Source organism: Salvia splendens, chromosome 16 (genome assembly GCF_004379255.2).
Source record: "Salvia splendens isolate huo1 chromosome 16, SspV2, whole genome shotgun sequence".
NCBI classification, from domain to species: Eukaryota; Viridiplantae; Streptophyta; class Magnoliopsida; order Lamiales; family Lamiaceae; genus Salvia; species Salvia splendens.
Window position 1 is genome coordinate 6,294,724 of NC_056047.1, and position 17,119 is coordinate 6,311,842.

At 37.9% G+C, this 17,119-nt stretch overlaps 3 protein-coding genes across 3 annotated transcripts; all 3 read right to left on the reverse strand.

The window, feature by feature from the left end:
• Positions 1 to 497: 497 nt before the first annotated feature.
• Positions 498 to 5,973, reverse strand: LOC121770748 (ultraviolet-B receptor UVR8-like). Its single transcript, XM_042167516.1, has 12 exons — positions 5,663 to 5,973; positions 4,571 to 4,757; positions 4,170 to 4,316; positions 3,536 to 3,617; positions 2,988 to 3,143; positions 2,151 to 2,324; positions 1,885 to 1,956; positions 1,612 to 1,683; positions 1,328 to 1,446; positions 1,073 to 1,158; positions 926 to 978; positions 498 to 804 (listed from the first exon to the last, which is right to left on the reverse strand). The coding sequence occupies exons 1-12, from the start codon at positions 5,778 to 5,780 to the stop codon at positions 718 to 720; spliced, it is 1,353 nt and encodes a 450-aa protein (XP_042023450.1). The 5' UTR covers positions 5,781 to 5,973; the 3' UTR covers positions 498 to 717.
• A 1,015-nt stretch (positions 5,974 to 6,988) lies between these two features.
• Positions 6,989 to 9,390, reverse strand: LOC121770003 (amino acid permease 3-like). Its single transcript, XM_042166795.1, has 7 exons — positions 9,231 to 9,390; positions 9,014 to 9,146; positions 8,712 to 8,945; positions 8,533 to 8,626; positions 8,184 to 8,398; positions 7,574 to 8,057; positions 6,989 to 7,504 (listed from the first exon to the last, which is right to left on the reverse strand). The coding sequence occupies exons 2-7, from the start codon at positions 9,144 to 9,146 to the stop codon at positions 7,210 to 7,212; spliced, it is 1,455 nt and encodes a 484-aa protein (XP_042022729.1). The 5' UTR covers positions 9,231 to 9,390; the 3' UTR covers positions 6,989 to 7,209.
• A 2,486-nt stretch (positions 9,391 to 11,876) lies between these two features.
• On the reverse strand, positions 11,877 to 17,054 carry LOC121771418 (probable glucan 1,3-alpha-glucosidase). Its single transcript, XM_042168192.1, has 6 exons — positions 15,341 to 17,054; positions 13,693 to 13,966; positions 13,481 to 13,616; positions 13,040 to 13,250; positions 12,723 to 12,929; positions 11,877 to 12,416 (listed from the first exon to the last, which is right to left on the reverse strand). Exons 1-6 carry the CDS (start codon positions 16,919 to 16,921, stop codon positions 12,045 to 12,047), a joined length of 2,781 nt encoding a protein of 926 aa, XP_042024126.1. The 5' UTR covers positions 16,922 to 17,054; the 3' UTR covers positions 11,877 to 12,044.
• Positions 17,055 to 17,119: the final 65 nt, after the last annotated feature.

A 17,119-nucleotide genomic window follows, 5' to 3' on the forward strand; every position in this document is an offset into this window, starting at 1 on the left:
GGAAAATTCATCTTTTGTGATATCAACATTATTGGATTTTGCTTTGACAATTTGATCATATTCTTCTTAAAGGGCGAAACTTTAATTTGTGGAGTGCTCTTTTAGAAAACATTATTATTATCAAGATTCTTTATTTTCAATAGGTTAATCAGAAATTGGGTCAGTGTCATTCTTTAATTTCTTAAATCAAGCCTAACTAGAAAACATAAAATGAAAGAAAAATAGCCATCACTAAAATCATGATTGACTTTAATAAGATATCAAACGCAAACCGTGCACGGATTGTATTCGCAACAAATCACAAATCACATTCAATTAGTGACTCATGAACTAATAATAATGAATAAATATTCAAGTTGAGATAGCAAACACAAAAGAGTACTGTTAGCATAAAAAATTTAAATAGATTCCATTACTATTTAAACCTTACTAGGAATATTAGTAGTATTTTAAGTTGCAAATGGCAAAAAGAAGTCAAGCTTAGTGGTCAATTTCTCTAGAAAAAGAAGAGATATTCATATACCCAAAATGCCAAAATAAACAGGTAGAAATTTCAATGCTACAAATGTTAGTTTCCCTCATTCGAATCCAACTGCGATGTTTATCTTTGATTTTAACCAATACACGACCAAACCAGTTGAGCTTATACACCACAGTAATAAATTTAAACCTTGAAACCAAGGCCCATGGATACATACAAAGATGTTGCACAACCACTCAAGTCCTCATCCTTTTTACGTCGCTCTCAGGGACACTAGCGTCGTTTCTGTTCCCGCCTAACATGCCAATCGACGGTTCTTGAGCCTGTGCAAAACCAGGTACCATCAGTAGCTTTCATCTCTGCTTATTGTTTTATCTTAAGCACAAATACAGTGATACTTGCTATCTACTATGAATTTACAAGTAACAGAAATGCATGACTTACGTTCTCATTTGGAACGACTGCATATCTCTGAGTCGGAGACACCCAACTTTTTTCTGGCCATGAAAACCAAGAGACAGTGTGAGAAAAATATGTTACTGGTTAACTAGTTTGGAAAGTTGAAAAGAGCAGGTAGACATGACAAGGAACCTGATGAGATGTCTACTTTGGAGGCCTCAATATGCTGCCCGCTTGATCCATCCATGCTTAATGCCTCTATGATCTTCGGAATATTTCTACAACAGCATTTCAGATTATCAACAGTCTAAACACTAACATATTCTTTTATCGTAGACATACATGTGAAATACGTCTTCACTGATGCTTTGTGGTTAACACTGACAGGAGAATAGTTGAATGAAAGGTTCAATTTCTTTTGAAAGGAGTTAGTCAGTAAAATGCTACCTGTCAACAGCGTCGCCATGCCCTAGCTGGCCGTTGGTACCCCTTCCCCATGAGAAGACATTTTGTCTGTCTGTCACAGCAAGGGTATGCCTCCATCCACATGAGATATTCACTACTTTCTGCCATGCAAGCACCCAATTCAAAAAAACCAAATCAAAAGGAAATAGAATTAGCAAACTAGAGCCACCTCCAACCATTGTAACGAAAGGGTGAAGGAACCACACAAAATTAGACTAGTTGCCGATTAATGTTAGTTCACCAGTAGGGAGATAAAAAAAAGGCACCTGATTAAGTGGAAATTTGACTTGCACAGGGGAGCAGTGATCTGTATTGTTGCCAACACCAACTTGTCCAAACTGATCCAAAGTTGACATACAAATCAGTTCTACTGACCATAAGAGGCATTACATGCAAATTAATTCAAATGATATGATAATTCCTTATATAACGGGCGGAGTCATTAGAGATGCAATGAGAAGCAGAATGGTTAAAACCAGACACGTCAAATTTCATGATTGTGATAAATTATATTCTATAGAAGGAAGTTTGTAATAGACCTTATTCCAGCCCCAGCCATATAGTTTTCCATCAGTCGTCGCAGCCATTGTATGTCTCCAACCACCTGAAATCTGCAGCAATCACAACGACATTCTATTAGTATAAATGATCTATTAAAATACACAAGCAGAAAAATTCAGTTGCAAAAGACTTCCAAAATAGTCAGTTTTATTGTAAAAGAATGAAAGATTTAGGGGGACACGAGTTTTCTAGTTATTGTTAGGTAAAGAAACATAGACATCTCTGGATGAGAAGCAACAATTACTTGAGATATATGATGATCACGTAAAGCTTCCAGCTTATGAGGGATTAGATGGTCCTCAAAATCCCCATGTCCAAGCTGGCCATATTTGCTCCATCCATATGTGAACAAACTCCCCGAGGAGGAAATAGAGATGGTATGTCGCCATCCACAAGCTACCAGGACCATTTTTTCTCCCTGCAACAACAATTATCAACAGTACAAAGGTACAACGAAAAGTTAAAGAAACTAAATACATACATCATTTTCATTCCAGTTGTGACAATTTCTTTAATTATGATTTAGTGGAATTAGAGTGGAATGATGACATCCAGGGATTAATGATGTATACAACACATGAAACCCCAAGAACATCCTCTCTCTCGTACATTCAAATGGACAACACTGAGAATCATTGTGATAAAATTTTAGTGTGAATCCGTTTGCAGTTTGGTTGCAAGCAAAGTAATGTGATTGAATATTCTCTTATAACGTTTAGCCAAGTAGACAGTAGGCTTTACTTTACATAAGTGTGGCTCATGCACATTGATAAGAAAATCATCTTCTAAAACAAGCCTTTTGCAATCTTAACTTGCCATGATCCTAATTTTTTTAACATAATGTACTTAACTTTAAATCATACTACAAAATATGAAGATTATGACTAGAATTTTGTGATACAGAAACATATACATCTAAATTACTACCAAAACTGACTCTTTAAGATTACTTAGGTAGCATTTCACCTAAATTTATTGACTACTTTGAATCTGTAGCATACAGAACATTTATTTTTGAATATTATTGTTTAAGACAGGACTACCAAGATAATTTTCCAATGTGCAATGAATTTGGGCTTACCTCAACAGTAGCAACTTTTGCTGGAAGCAGGCGGTCATCTCGATCACCTAAACCTAAATTACCATATCTACCCCAGCCCCAACCGTAAAGTTCACCGCCTTCTGTTACAGCAGCTGTATGTTCAGCACCAGCGGCTACCATTTTGACTAATATCCCCTACAACAAAACATACAGGCGTCTTATAGACATCTCAAGATGAATCGTCAAAGTGCTTATAATGATAAACTCAGAGTTTTTAGGTAGTAAAATAATGTTATGGCATTAGTTACCGTTAGTATATTCTAGTATACTAGACGACGCAATCGTTTTTGTAGGCTTGTGATGGCACAATGTAGAGCAGTACATTTCTCCATAAGCTCTTTTGTTAGCATACACAAAATACAGGGAAAAGCATTTTTATAAAAAATAATACACAGACATGTTTTAACAGATTCACAGAGCATGCCTACTATTTTTGTCCTGAAACTAAACATTCATAAGAGTATTATCCATATCAAGCAGAAAGATAATGGATATCGATATGTATTGATAAACTTCATAGTACATACCTCGAAAGCTTCAATCTTTCGGGGTATAAGAGAATCCTCAGTGGTACCAAGTCCTAGTTGACCATTTTGATTCCGTCCCCAACTTCAGTTGAACAGATGTAAGTTAAGATTGTCAGATTTCATAAAAATTATTTTCAGGAATAACAAATTATACTGAGCATAATCAGAAAAGAAATTAGTAGAGTAAGAAAAAGAAATGAAGAACAAAATGGTTCCATGTGAGGGCATATCAAGAAATTCTTTTTAGTGGTTTCTTTACCTACCAATGAGCAAGAACATGAAGATAAATATGCAGCTGGGTACCGTGGCTGTTTTTATATTTTAATTTTAATAGGAGAACTCAAAAAAATACCAACGCGAAAGCCAAGGGAAACATCACTAGGTTAACAAAGTTGGACAAAACGTTTGCATCAAATGTCAGCAGACAAGAGCTTCTTATGCCAATCTGAACAAAGATCTCAGGGGAGTCCTCGGGCTTCATGTCTTTTTAGATGACTTGAGTTTTCTATATGCATCCAGATATGCATAGGAGACATAACAACCTATCCTGGAGTTGATTGGCTATTTGCAATGCACCTTTCAAGTTACACCAGGTTACTTGCTAACTTACGGAAAAAAAAGAAACATGACCAACCTTTGGACTTCGCCTTCCATAGTCACTGCCAAACAATGGCTGTCTCCACAAGCAATTTGCTTTATCTGCAGGCCTTGTAAAGCTTTGATCGGTTGAGGAGAAAACAAGTCACTAGAATTTCCATGGCCTAACCTCCCAAAATCACCCCTACAAAATGTTTGAAATATCAAGCAAACATAAGAAATTGGCTCACATATTAGCCCATCAAATCCAATGAATTACTAAACAATGGGCCTAAGGCTGAAATGGCGGCCATGGAAACAAGGGCTATCACTGAGGTACTTACTAATATAAATGACAGTTGAAAAAAAACTCTGCTTGGGATGTATAGAGACAGATGTTCAATATCAAAAGGTTAAATAATATATAGTGCAATGAACATTAGCCATCCAGAAACTTACCATCCCCAGCTGTATACTTGAACTTGTGATTTGGAATACGCAGTTGTATGATCAGCTCCACAAGTAACAGAAACTATTTCTTGATCATCCAATACACTTAACTGTGTAGGAGAGAACCGATCTTCAGCATCTCCATGGCCCAACTGTCCGTCTTCTCCCCTTCCCCATGAGCAAACAACATTCCCAGCTGCATAATAAAATTCATATTCAATGCTATCCTCATTTATGGGGAAAGTTTGTAGTTGTAATAAAGATTTCAAGAAGATTTAACCGAACAACGAACAATGCTGATTTGAGCATTATAATTGGACTAAAATCTCTTCCATTCACATGAAACGCCCATAAACTCCAGATTATACGTCATCAAATGCAATTGCTCATAACCAACTATTGCTTAACACTAACTATATGAAGAATTAACATTCTTTTTTTTTATGGGTAAATGAATTTTAATTTTAAAGGCCACACCACGGAGACCTTTGGCCTCAGTCATTAACCTCTCTACCCCGCTTGACCAAGTCACACCCACTAATATATTAACATTCCTTACATAAATTTGGTTGTAAATTCATTTTTTTATATTTTATGTTCTTGCATTGTACTATTATTTTAAACCAAATTTTCTATCGCAAAATGTTATTCGCAATGTCTTGTCAGATTTACAACCAAAAGTTCAACCAAAATCAACTGTAATGGCAAAGTAATTCTGACGATTATGTAGATTCTTGAATTAACAGTACACTTGTTTGCAAGTCCAACAAACAATGAAAAAACAAAAAATATTCAAACAGAAATCTAAAATACTAGTACTACTATTGTTAATAAAGCGACAAAAAATAGTTGACTAACATCTTCAATTATTATTGAGAAAATGTTTTCAAACTAGACGTGGAGCATTCTAGTCCATGGAAAAATTCCTAAAACACTGCACCGCCAATTTTCACACAGTAAAATTTAGAAAACCTACATTTCTCAGCATCAAACAACACAAAAACACCAACTGAAGAAAAAAAAATCCTAAATTCGTCGAGATTCAAAGGCATTGACAAACACATAATAGATACAATTGTAGCAAGGAAATATAGAATTTACAGAGCAGAGCGACGGAGTGGCTGGCGCCGGCAGATATGACGAGCACTCTCCGAATCGGACCGGTAACAGGTTCAGTACCACTAGTGTTGGTGCTGTGAATTTTCCCCTCGTCGGACATGGCCACCCCTCTCGGTGTCTGTGTCTGTGTCTGTGTCTGTGTCTGGTTTGGTGTTGATGAGTAGGATTTTTTGAGGAAATAAATAATTTGGGTGGAGTTTGAAAATTGAAGAGAGTGAAAAATGAGAGATATTTTAGAAGTATCTCTAGTTATCAAGTTCTGAGAAAGGACGGTGAGGGGCAAAAGAGGGGGCTCAGCCTCAGCGTATTTATAGTGATAGCGATGGAGAGCTGCTGCAGCTGCTGCCTATTTCATGCATGTATATTCAATTATTTACTGTGCACTGTAATTACTCTACATAATTATACTACTACTAGTTAATAGAGAAAATCTAATTTGCATTGTTTTAACATATTGAATTTGATTTGCATAGAGTAGAATAGATATCAGCTTTCAATTGTAGAACATCAGTGTCATATTAATTCTACAATCTTGAGACTTTTCAGAGGGTAGTTGGATTAATATACTAGTAGAATAAATGTACATGAAAAGTAGATAAATTCGTGAGGCGAGGTCGCGCCTATATTAATGCGAACATATGCAATCACCCATGTGATATGTGACCTAAATATTTGGGTCTCAAAATGAACTTGTTTGGGTTTTATGGAGCCAGCAATCATTCTTTTAAGAATAAATTTTATTGTACATGTACATAATGTCTTTTATTTTATAGTATTAAATTAGATTAAATCTCTAGTACTTACTCTATAGTGCCCACATAAATCAAGACTGCGAAAGCATCTTGTGTTTATAATAACATAGTAGAATATGCTAACAATGCCTAAATGATGAAGGGATTTTTAAAAGGAAAAATAAATTACAGTTCGACATAACATATTAATATGTCAATCAAAGTCTATAATTCCACACTATACACACAATTTGTTTTACAAATTAAAGAGTGCTTGGTAGATGGTAACACTTGATTGTCTTTCATTGTTGAAATGCCAGGACATATTAAATGTGTTGCTAATTGGTATGTATAATTTCTTATCCATCCATCACTGTGATTAGATATATCATACGGAGTAGTATAATATATCAAAATAACTAAAATTATGAGTTCCACCTATTTAATACTAGTAATATGTCCAACTCATATTTTCTATATGCTGGAATATAATTACATTACTTCTTAAGTCTTGACTATAATAAAGGTTAAGGTTAAATAATTATTTCCCGCCGGTGATAATAAATCGAAGAAAAAGTTACAATTAACATACCAAATTTTATTGAACACAACATCTTCCATACATTCCAACTTAAACTGGATTGCAGTGAACTAAAAATACATGATGCCTTCTTTACATTCACAAGGCTAAAAAAAAAATATACCACATGACAATTAACATAGCAAATTAAACACAACAATAGCTAATCAACACCAACCACCAATTAATCTGATGTACACAAAACAAAACTCAGCCTCTCAATAGCTAGTCTTGAATGGTCTATAAACCTTGAGATCAAGCACAACTCCGGCCACCGACCCGGCCGCTGCAGCAACCGATATAACGAGGCACGCGAAGCTCAGCATCTGCAGACACACCCATCTCGTGCTCCACCGCCGTATCTTCTTCTGCGCAATGTACATCTCCACCGGGAAATAAACCGTCAGCGGCCAAAACCCAAACGCCCCGAGAATCCCCACCACATCATTGAAAAATGGCAGCAGCATCGAAATCAGCGTCGTGATCACCACAAACACGCTCCTCCACACCAACCTGCATAACCAGGGGCGCACGTAGAAAATTAGTTTTAAAAACTAAAAAGGTCCTACAGAGAGAATATACCTGAACATGTTGACGTTGAAACCCTTGATGTTGATGTCCCGGTTGACGAAGGCGCTGTCGGGCAATTTGGCGGCGGCGTATTTCTCGACGAAGGCGAAGAGGGGCTGGCAGTAGACCTGGTAGGCGCCGACGAGGTGGATGACGATGGCGGCGTTGGCGATGTCGAGGAGCCAGAAGGGGTTGTAGAAGCCGAAGCCGGTGAGGAGGTTGCCGGGAGCGAGGTCTCCGAAGGCGGCGTAGCCCATGCAGCCGCATAGCATGTAGAAGACGGTGGTGACGGCGGTGCTGATGAGGCTGGCCTTTTTCATTGTTTTCGACTCCGACGGAGGGGACTTCACCGTGTCTTGGATTTCGATGAGGATGATCGAGAACGAGTAGGCGAAGGCTATGTCGCCGAGCGCTTGGAAACTCCTCCATATCTTTTGGGTTTGAGTCACGGCTCCGATGCTTATTCCGGTCAAGCTGCCCTTTATGGCTCCATTAGCTGTTTACAGTTTAGTAATGGTATAAGTTGTAAATAAGAGATTTATATATAAGTAATGTACTGTGAAATAGTTTTATAAAGTAAAAATGGACTATTTTTTATAGACAGGGCAGGGAGATAAGTTACCTGACGTCTGAACAATGCCGAGGCCTAGGCCGATAGACGAGTAAGTGAAGGACATAATGGCGGCGACGATTGAGAGCCACCATATCTGATCGAAATCCGGAATCTGAGAAAACAATATCTGTGTAACACCAAAGGCTATCATGTATGGATTGCTAGACATGTGACATGGATCCTTCCCATCACTCTTGTGGAAACAGTTTGATCTTTTGATAGCCCTGTTCACATCATCCAAATTAATCCTCATTCACACACAAAATTTGAATAATTAAGGTCTGTTTGCTAAGGCAGATAACTCTTCTATCTTCCCTACCAAATGGCCCCTTAGCATGCATGAATGAAGTGAACTCACATCATGCTTATGGAGGAGGCAATTGTGTACCCAACAGCTACTCCAAAGATATTCATATATTGAATCATCCCACACAATTTCACCTTAGATCCCCCTATTATAGATAAAAAACCACTACATTAGCAAAATATTTTCTTCTTGTGATGACTTGCTAGTGATAAAAAATTTGATATGCATACCAAGATTGGATCGAACCGCATCCATATAAGTATAGTTTCTCTTCCCGAACAAAGGATCTCCAGAGCGATAGCAGTCGGCTAGGAGAGTGGAGGTGTAGTAGATGACGAAGGAGAAGAGGAGCATCACAGTCGGTCCAGCAATCCATCCCAGCTGGCCTATCGCCCATGCCAACGATAAAACTCCAGATCCAATCACCGCGGTTATAATGTGTGCACTTGCTGTCCAAACACTCCCTAAGCAAAATATATAGGCCTTAGTAATATAATTGATAGTGTGGAAATAGTTAGGGACGCGAAGTTACCAGTTCTCTGGGGGCGGCCGTCATCATCCACGGCCTTGGAGCCACAATGTGGTGCCATATTGACTGAGACGTCGAACACTTGGGCGTTGTGGTGGTGCTGGTGGTGGTTGTTGGTGGCAGTTCCCTCTCCCATCTTGAATAAAATCACCAAATAATACTCAATATTTATAGCAACAAATTATAAATGTTCACTTTTGTGTGTGTGTGTGTGTGTTACCTTGATTATTGTTGAGAAGTCCTCTAGCTTCCTCAAAGAGAAGAACAAAAACTATATACACAGAGGGAATTTATTTGACAAAATATGATGGGAAAGCAACTGCTGCACACTCTTTGTGATGTGGTAGTGCAAGCTTATATAGAGGAAATGTTTTGGTAATTAGTGATTTAAAATAAGGTAGGTATCAATGCTTGTGCATATAATAACATCAATATCTAATTATATCTTGGGAGAAAAGGTTGCTTTTGTACATCATTCTAACGTGTATGCTTTCCTGCCATCAATGCAGAGATGGAATTGATGCCTCCTGTTTTGTTTTCTTGATTATTAATGTGTTATAGTGCAATCTTTGGAGAGAAAAATTAGGTTCAGTCAACAAGAGGAACAAATTTGATAGTAATAATTAAAAGGGATTAGCATTTTTTATGGACCAAAGTTGATTTGGAATTAGTGGTGCTATGATTTCCATTATTTATTAGATTCTAACAAGAATCCGGAAAATGGATTGTTATTGGTCAGGAATATTAATGACTTGGCGCCAAATACTACTTTAATTTAGTCTTTAGAAAACTATATTGATTTACTATTAAAAACATAGAAATAAAAAATTCTTGAAAATCAACATAATTAAGTTCATTTTAACTGTTTTTGGAGTGTGCCGATATATCAATTCATTTGCACAACGAAAGAGGAAGAAATACATTTTATTTACTGAAATCATAACGTTTTCTATTGCATGCTACTGAGCTATGCTTCTATAGTGTATAATACCAAGTGGAGAATAAAGTTAGGTTACATCAATATTTACATAGTACTATAAAAGGGGTCTAGTTTACAAATTTCCGTTTATATAATAAAACTAAATAATACTATAATTATATGTATGATCTTAAGTTTTTATATTTTAGCTATATTATTCTTGTGTATTTTATATATATGGAGAAATGATATGATATACAGTAGTACTCCATACATGTACTAGGCTTTCATTAGTTCACATTGGTATTGGTTGGTTTGATATATACTACTCTCTCGTCCCACAAGAATATACACTCTTTCCTTTTTAGTCCGTCTCACAAGAATATGCACTTTCCAATTTTGGAAACTCTTTTCACTCTAATGAGGTGTGAGACACATTCTCCACTAATAATACTTTACTTGCTTTTTCTCTCTACCTTATCTCTCTTACTCTATCAATTTTACATTAAAATTCGTGGCGAACCCAAAGTGCATATTCTTTGGAGACGTATGAGAGGGAGTACTATTTTGAATCAAATATTGTAAAAATTATCTTTGATAAAAATAAAAGTTGGATTGGTTGATTCGTCCATTTGCATGTATAGTTAGGAGAGGGTCCGGTTTGATTCTGATGGGATGGGGATGGGACAATGAGTTACATATTGCATGATGTAACCAATTGTTGATGGTTGTGAGTTGGCTGATTTGAGGTTAACATGCATTCAGTTTGAATGTGCTCAACTATTCCACATGGAATTTAAATTAGGTCCAAAGAGTGAATGAGATTTGAGAATGACAATTCATCACCACACAAAATCAAGTACAAAGTCAAATTAGAATCCCACTTTCAATGGTGCCTCCTTCATGTTGGTCCAGGGACATAGGCTTGCACTCAAGTACCCTAATTTCAACTTAATTCCACTCTTAATTACATTATATTTATATCTCGTTAAATTAATATCTACCAAGTTTATACTACTTTCGTGTATTAATTACTCTAAGCATACTACTAGTACTCAATACTACATCAAAACACCAATAGTAATACACCAACATTTAAAAATTAAATCATGCTCATGTAGGCAAATTTCATAAGTCAAAATTGCTCCCATTTACTTCAAATACTTGCAGTTCACCAGCACTATTTTTAATTTTTATCAGTTAGCTAGTGCATGCATTTGACCTCTGTTTTTTTTAGAGGAAATAATAATAAAGGGACATCTTCATTATTATTTGGTAAATATTAGTATTTTTTTAGAACACTTGAATATTTTCAAACAATCTTGAGATTGTGAAACATAGAAACCATGGTCCTTGTTACATCATGCTGCATCTAAATATACCAAAATGTAGGACCAATTTCGCCAAGATTTTATGTTTGTTTCAATTAATAACGTCTATATTGTGGTAAGCATTTTTTAGGAGAAGTCGGCCAATAAAAGCATGCTAACAAGGAGTAATAAGCAATTAAGCATAATCCTCGTCCACACTAGGTGCTGCCTCTTCACATGAAACATAACTAATTAAATAATTACAAAATAAAAAGTAATGCTCATTGTCAAATGTTTACCACTATTAGTATTTTCATTTCTTATTATTTAACTTTGTCATTCATATGCAGAAATACATAAAGTTAGCATTCAATCATGAGCAGCAGCAGAAAAAGGTTCACTGAATGGCCAAGCCCTAAGGTTATTGCGCTATTTCTTTTGTATAAAACAATCATATTGGTATATAGAGCACAAATAATAGTTTATATTATCTTGAATAATTAGTGATGATAACTTATAAGAGCCATTAATAGTTGGCTAATAAGCTATCGTATCTTTCATTTTCAGCATAATTGATATAGTACCAACTTTTAGGTTTAAGTATATTAGATTTGTTTCATTCAAAGAAATGTTTCAATTTAACATAAATTTTGCATTTATATTGGATATGATTCGGTGAAGATAAAGGAAAAGGAAGCTGTTGATAATCTATATAGTTCTAATATTGAATAAACTGCGTGATCCTCTAATCAAAAGGGCACTCAATCTAATGCAAATGGTATCCTCACCCTCTCTATGCAGCTGTTTACAAAATTGCAATCGTCCAATCATCTGCAATGTTCACATTAGGCTTGCGGATGGTTAGGACGGACGACGGGGCAGGTCCTCCTCGAAGCAGGAGCGGGCCGCGTTCGATGTCGGCCTTATGGTTCCCTGGCTCAACAAGCGCGGTTTTGGGGTCGGGAGACAGACCTACGACTATGATTCTCTCGATGATGCAGCGTGAGGCAAATTTGCGGCTGCCAGCTGTAGCAGAGGCTATATTTGTAGAAGTGAGCTTCCCGTTTGAAAATGTGAAACGAAGGTGTATGTAGGCGCCTTGCTGGAACTCGAAGCTCTTCCCGTCGTCAACATAAAGCTCTCCTTCAGCAGCTTTGGAACTATTGAGCGCGATGACCTGCCAGCCACATATATCATCGCGTTTTAGTGACTCAGAGTTCATATATATCAGAAACCAATCAGTTTAATGTTTACTATCGGGAAGGGAATGAAGCAACAAAGACTCTATTTTAAGAACTGTCACTCGATAGAGCAAGATGGCCCGCTCACGCGTGATTAACGTTGGGAGTGAAAATATCCAGAATCTTGCAGTGAAACCTCAAACATAATCTTCCATTGGAGAAACTTATTGGACTCTATTTAGGGGCAAATTCGGAATCATGCAAGTTCATATATGTTTGTGTAACTGAATTCGAAGACATACCAGAGTGTAAGGATCATTCTCCATTTGTATGGAGCTTCGACGGGTTCTGTCTTTTCTTGGAATGATGGTACCAGCCCGTTGGAAAGAGGGTATGCTCTCTTCTAAAGCTTCCAGCTTATGAGTTACTCCTCCCTTGTAAGCAGCTCCAGTTTTCATATCATACCACAGCTGGTCCCCAGGAAGATACACATCAACGTGCTTGGCTCGCTGCAGAAAATTTCCAAACACATTAAGAGCATAGAATACGAATACTGATACCGGAGCAAGAGAACAGCAGTACAAGGATAAGAGGTTGAATAGTCTTGTAAGAATGTGACCTCGGTGAATATTCCTTGCACCAATATACTGTTTCCAACCATAAAAGCCTCATCGTTGCTGAACGTTTTCTCATCGGAGGGAAATTCCATCCAAAGAGGGCGGATAACAGGAATACTACTGACATTTGCCTCTCTAAACAATGTGTAGTAGTATGGGAGCAACATGTAGCGTACACGTATGGATTCCTTAATGATTTCTGTATTTCGTTCCCTGAAACCATCATATTCACCAAAGCAACTCAGAGAAGCACAGAAAGAATATTCCATAGGTTGTACCATTGTAGATGCAAAATTTTAACACAAACTAACATGACAAAATTATCAATTGTTTACAAGTTTCTAATCAAACACTACTTTAGAGTCGGCACATGTGATGTGCCATAGACTGTTACAATTTATGTTTCCATCAGAAACTAGTTTGCAGGTAAAGCATGATCTTACCCAAAAAGCCAAGGCTCGCGTCTTTTTGTGTCGTGATGAGCATGTGCTCTGAAGAAGGGATAATAGGCACCCAGCTGATACCACCGAACCAACAATTCAGTGTCAGGATTACCAAAAAACCCTCCGACGTCAGCACCTGTGAAGCACGCATAATCAATGCCGAGGTAAGAGTTCAAGCACTAAAAGTTGTGGTAATGCGGATATTTACTAACCAGAGAATGAGATTCCTGTAAGACCCAGAGTCAGAAGCATCGGAACTGAAACCCGCAACTGATCCCAGTCAGCTGTGTTATCCCCTGTCCAAACTGCACCGTATCTTTGACTTCCAGGGAAAAAGGCTCTTGACAAAACAAAAGGTCTGTCTTTTCCATCACTACGCTTAACAAGCCCATTTGCTGTAGCCATGTGAAAGTAGTAACCATAGGCATTGTGCAACTCCCTGTGCTCCGCATCTCCGTAATGCAATGCATCTCTGGGCATTGTAACCTGATGAAAAACAAAGCTTCAATGTCATTGGTGGGTTGGAAGTCTGAAAGTTCCAATTTAGGGACCACAAAAACTAGGGTGTATCTGGATTATTGATCCCTAATCAGTGCTCTAACAAGTTTATTAATCACATCAAGGATTTAGTCAGGGCAGATGCACCAGAGTAGTTTTTTATATTATTCATATTTCTTTACAGCTTTGGGAACTTTCAATTATTGCGGCGTGAATCTTGAATGCCGGAAGTTAGCATCTCAGGTGTAAGCCAGCCACTCACTAAAAATGTGTTATCAGAACTTGGTCTTGCAACATCAATATGAATGCATGAAATGGAGACCATTAAATATTAACATAACAAAATGAATAAACTAGAACTGATTATGATGGTCAATCAGTTTATTACTTTCTGAAAAGAATTCGTGGATGAAATGAGGATATTTGACAAATGTTAAGGTGTTCTAACTTCCGACTTCCAACTCAGATTCAATATTCTTAGCAAAATGATGTTAACCACTTTGGACCAAGAATGTAGGAAGGAGAAAGTGATTCGACAATGCAAAAACCAGTTCGAGCTGGAATGGCAAAAACTGCTTACATTTATTTATTTAACAGGATGCCTTATGTATTTTTCTGGATGACAGCTGAAAGTGTCACTTGTACGTAATCTTATCTTTCAACCATTTTATGCTTCAAATATTGTCTCACTGATAGTATTTGGCACCACATCAATATCTAGCATACTTTTGGCAAATATATATCTTAATTCTCATTCAAGAAAAGATAGCTCACTATGAGATGACCAAAAAAGAAATATGAGCAGTAAAGTGGGATATAGGAGGGTTCAGTGAGAATATAGGTAGAATACCACCAAGTAATAGAGGACTGTTACTAAAAAGTACAAGGTAAATGAATTTCATATGCAGCTGATGAAATTCATTTTCCTTAAATTATGCATCAGTGAAAATGCCAAATTAGTAATGGTTAAAATCCCAAAAATGATGCGGATTAACTTAGAAGACAGTGTTATTTCTTTCATCAAAGGAAGCAACTAGGTATACTAAAATCAAATCCATTTCCCCTCCCCCTCCTACTCAACAATACATCTTGTAAGTGTGTTTTAAATCTAGAAGTTAATAAGCAGCAAGCAAATAGGTTCTGAACACCAAAAATGCATTAGCGGTACAAGCTGTTTTCCAATACTTCAAACATGTATGAATTTAGCAACAAACTTGTATGAATTTAAGCAATTGACTAGACCAAAATCATTTGACAAGTTAGCCAATATATCAAATAGATTAAACACAAAGGACCAGCTGCATCAGTAAACCAATAGTAAAATATGCAAGAGTAAAGGATCGAGAAAGAAATAAAGCGTACCTCTGGACCATTGAAGACAGAAGGTTCATTCATGTCATTCCATATGTATAGCGACGGAGATGAGCCAACATAATTCTCGTATGAGAATTTTTCAGCCCACCAGGACCTGATCTCTGGATTCAACATATCCAGGTAAGAAGAGGAGCCAGGCCAGCACCATCCATCAAAATCTTTCCCAGTCGAGTCCCTTACATAATATCCCTTCTCGGATGCCTCCTTATGTATATAATATGAGTCGTCCCTCTTGATGTGAGGATCCACAATAGTTACCATACGTCTACCTTTTCCAGCTAGCTTCTTCTGCATCTCTTCTGGATTAGGGAATAGCATCCTATCCCATGTAAAATACTTCTTTCCATCTGTGTGTTCAATATCAAGCCACAAAACATCATAGGGAATGTCATGCTCGTCAAACTTGGCATCAACATTGAAAACATCCTCCTCATCCCTGTAGTTCCATCTACACTGATGGTAGGCAGTGGCAAACAACTGAGGCATTGCCGGTGCTCCTGTCACACTTATATACTGCCTAACGACATCTTTAGGCCCTGGACCAACAAAGAAGAATGCATCCACAACACCAGCCTCACTCATCCACAATGTATCAACCCTCTTCTGATCAGAAGGCAGCATCAACACTGATGAGTTCTCATCATTCCATCCAGTCCCTAAAACATCAATCTGCATCTCAGCAGCATTGAGCCAGAAGAAACCCGAACTACCTCTCGACTTACCATGTGATATCATGAAAGGAATGCTTCCATAGAGGCCAAAAGGCGAATCATGCACGTATTCAAAAACATCGAGATTAAACAGCCTATACGGCTCAGAGAATTCTATCCCAGGCCCTCTAGTAGGTTTTAGGGCTAAACTAGTGGCATGTTCAGGAATCCCATACACAAAATCAGCCTCATAAAACGACACATCGAAGCTAATACTCTGCGATCCATAAGGCCTCTTATCAGTATGGCTCCTAAAATTCTCCTCCCATTCCTCACCGTCCTCTTTCTCCCTCAACTGTTCGAAATCAAACAACCCGTGTGAGTTCAAAGAGAGCACCTTTTTCCCATTCTCGCCACTCTCCCTCACAAAAACCTCAAAGGGATCGTGCCTAATCACAGCTTCATACCCTTCCGAGAGATAAACGACAGATATCGGACCATTCTCGTCCTTATCCTCCTTCAACCTCTGCAGCCATAGCTTCTTATTCAAGAACCCGGGCTCAATCACATCGGGCACCTCGAATCTCTTCTTACGGGGGGACAGGCTTTGGTCCTCGTCAATCTTCATCCGCATCACGCCATCCTGATACGCTGATATTGTGAGAACCAAGGGTTTTGTGGGCCTCTGTTGATCCTCGGAAACGTCTTGACTAGACTGCTTGGCGATGAGCTTGGCGACTAGATCGCCGTCCGAGATCGAGACATCGGAGGCGATCAAGGAGCAGGAGCCCGGTTTCCGGGTGCGGGCGTGCTTGCAGAATGGGGTTTGATTGCAGTTTCTGAACTCGTCCTTTTTCCATGAAAAAACTGAATTCGTGAAGAGGAGAAGCAGCAGAAAGGTGTAGAGATGCCTTCCCATAGCTTATTGCTCTATTTTCTTGAGTAAATCAAACAACTCCGTGGAGAATCGCATGGAATTGGACTGTGGAGATTTTGGTTGTGAATCGTGTGAAGAATTAGAGGGAGACTGGAGGCTGGATTGGGGTTGTGCTGAAACTTACTTTGACCCTTAAATCTCAACCATATTTCACTTTGCTCCCCAAACTTTCGGAAATTA

Bases quoted from the DNA above. Each gene is read 5' to 3' on its own strand.
- LOC121771418 (XM_042168192.1), bottom strand. From the start codon at position 16,921: ATGGGAAGGCATCTCTACACCTTTCTGCTGCTTCTCCTCTTCACGAAT. The intron at 13,967-15,340 runs GTACGCTTTATT...GTTTTTCATCAG, and splicing joins CTGTCTTCAATGGTCCAGAG to GTTACAATGCCCAGAGATGC. The intron at 12,930-13,039 runs GTCACATTCTTA...AATTTTCTGCAG, and splicing joins TGCAAGGAATATTCACCGAG to CGAGCCAAGCACGTTGATGT.
- LOC121770748 (XM_042167516.1), bottom strand. From the start codon at position 5,780: ATGTCCGACGAGGGGAAAATTCACAGCACCAACACTAGTGGTACTGAA. The intron at 3,618-4,169 runs GTTGGTCATGTT...GTTCAACTGAAG, and splicing joins ATGGAAGGCGAAGTCCAAAG to TTGGGGACGGAATCAAAATG. The intron at 2,325-2,987 runs GTAAGCCCAAAT...TTGTTGTTGCAG, and splicing joins CAAAAGTTGCTACTGTTGAG to GGAGAAAAAATGGTCCTGGT.
- LOC121770003 (XM_042166795.1), bottom strand. From the start codon at position 9,146: ATGGGAGAGGGAACTGCCACCAACAACCACCACCAGCACCACCACAAC. The intron at 8,946-9,013 runs GTAACTTCGCGT...TATTTTGCTTAG, and splicing joins CGGCCGCCCCCAGAGAACTG to GGAGTGTTTGGACAGCAAGT. The intron at 8,058-8,183 runs GTAACTTATCTC...AACTGTAAACAG, and splicing joins CGGCATTGTTCAGACGTCAG to CTAATGGAGCCATAAAGGGC.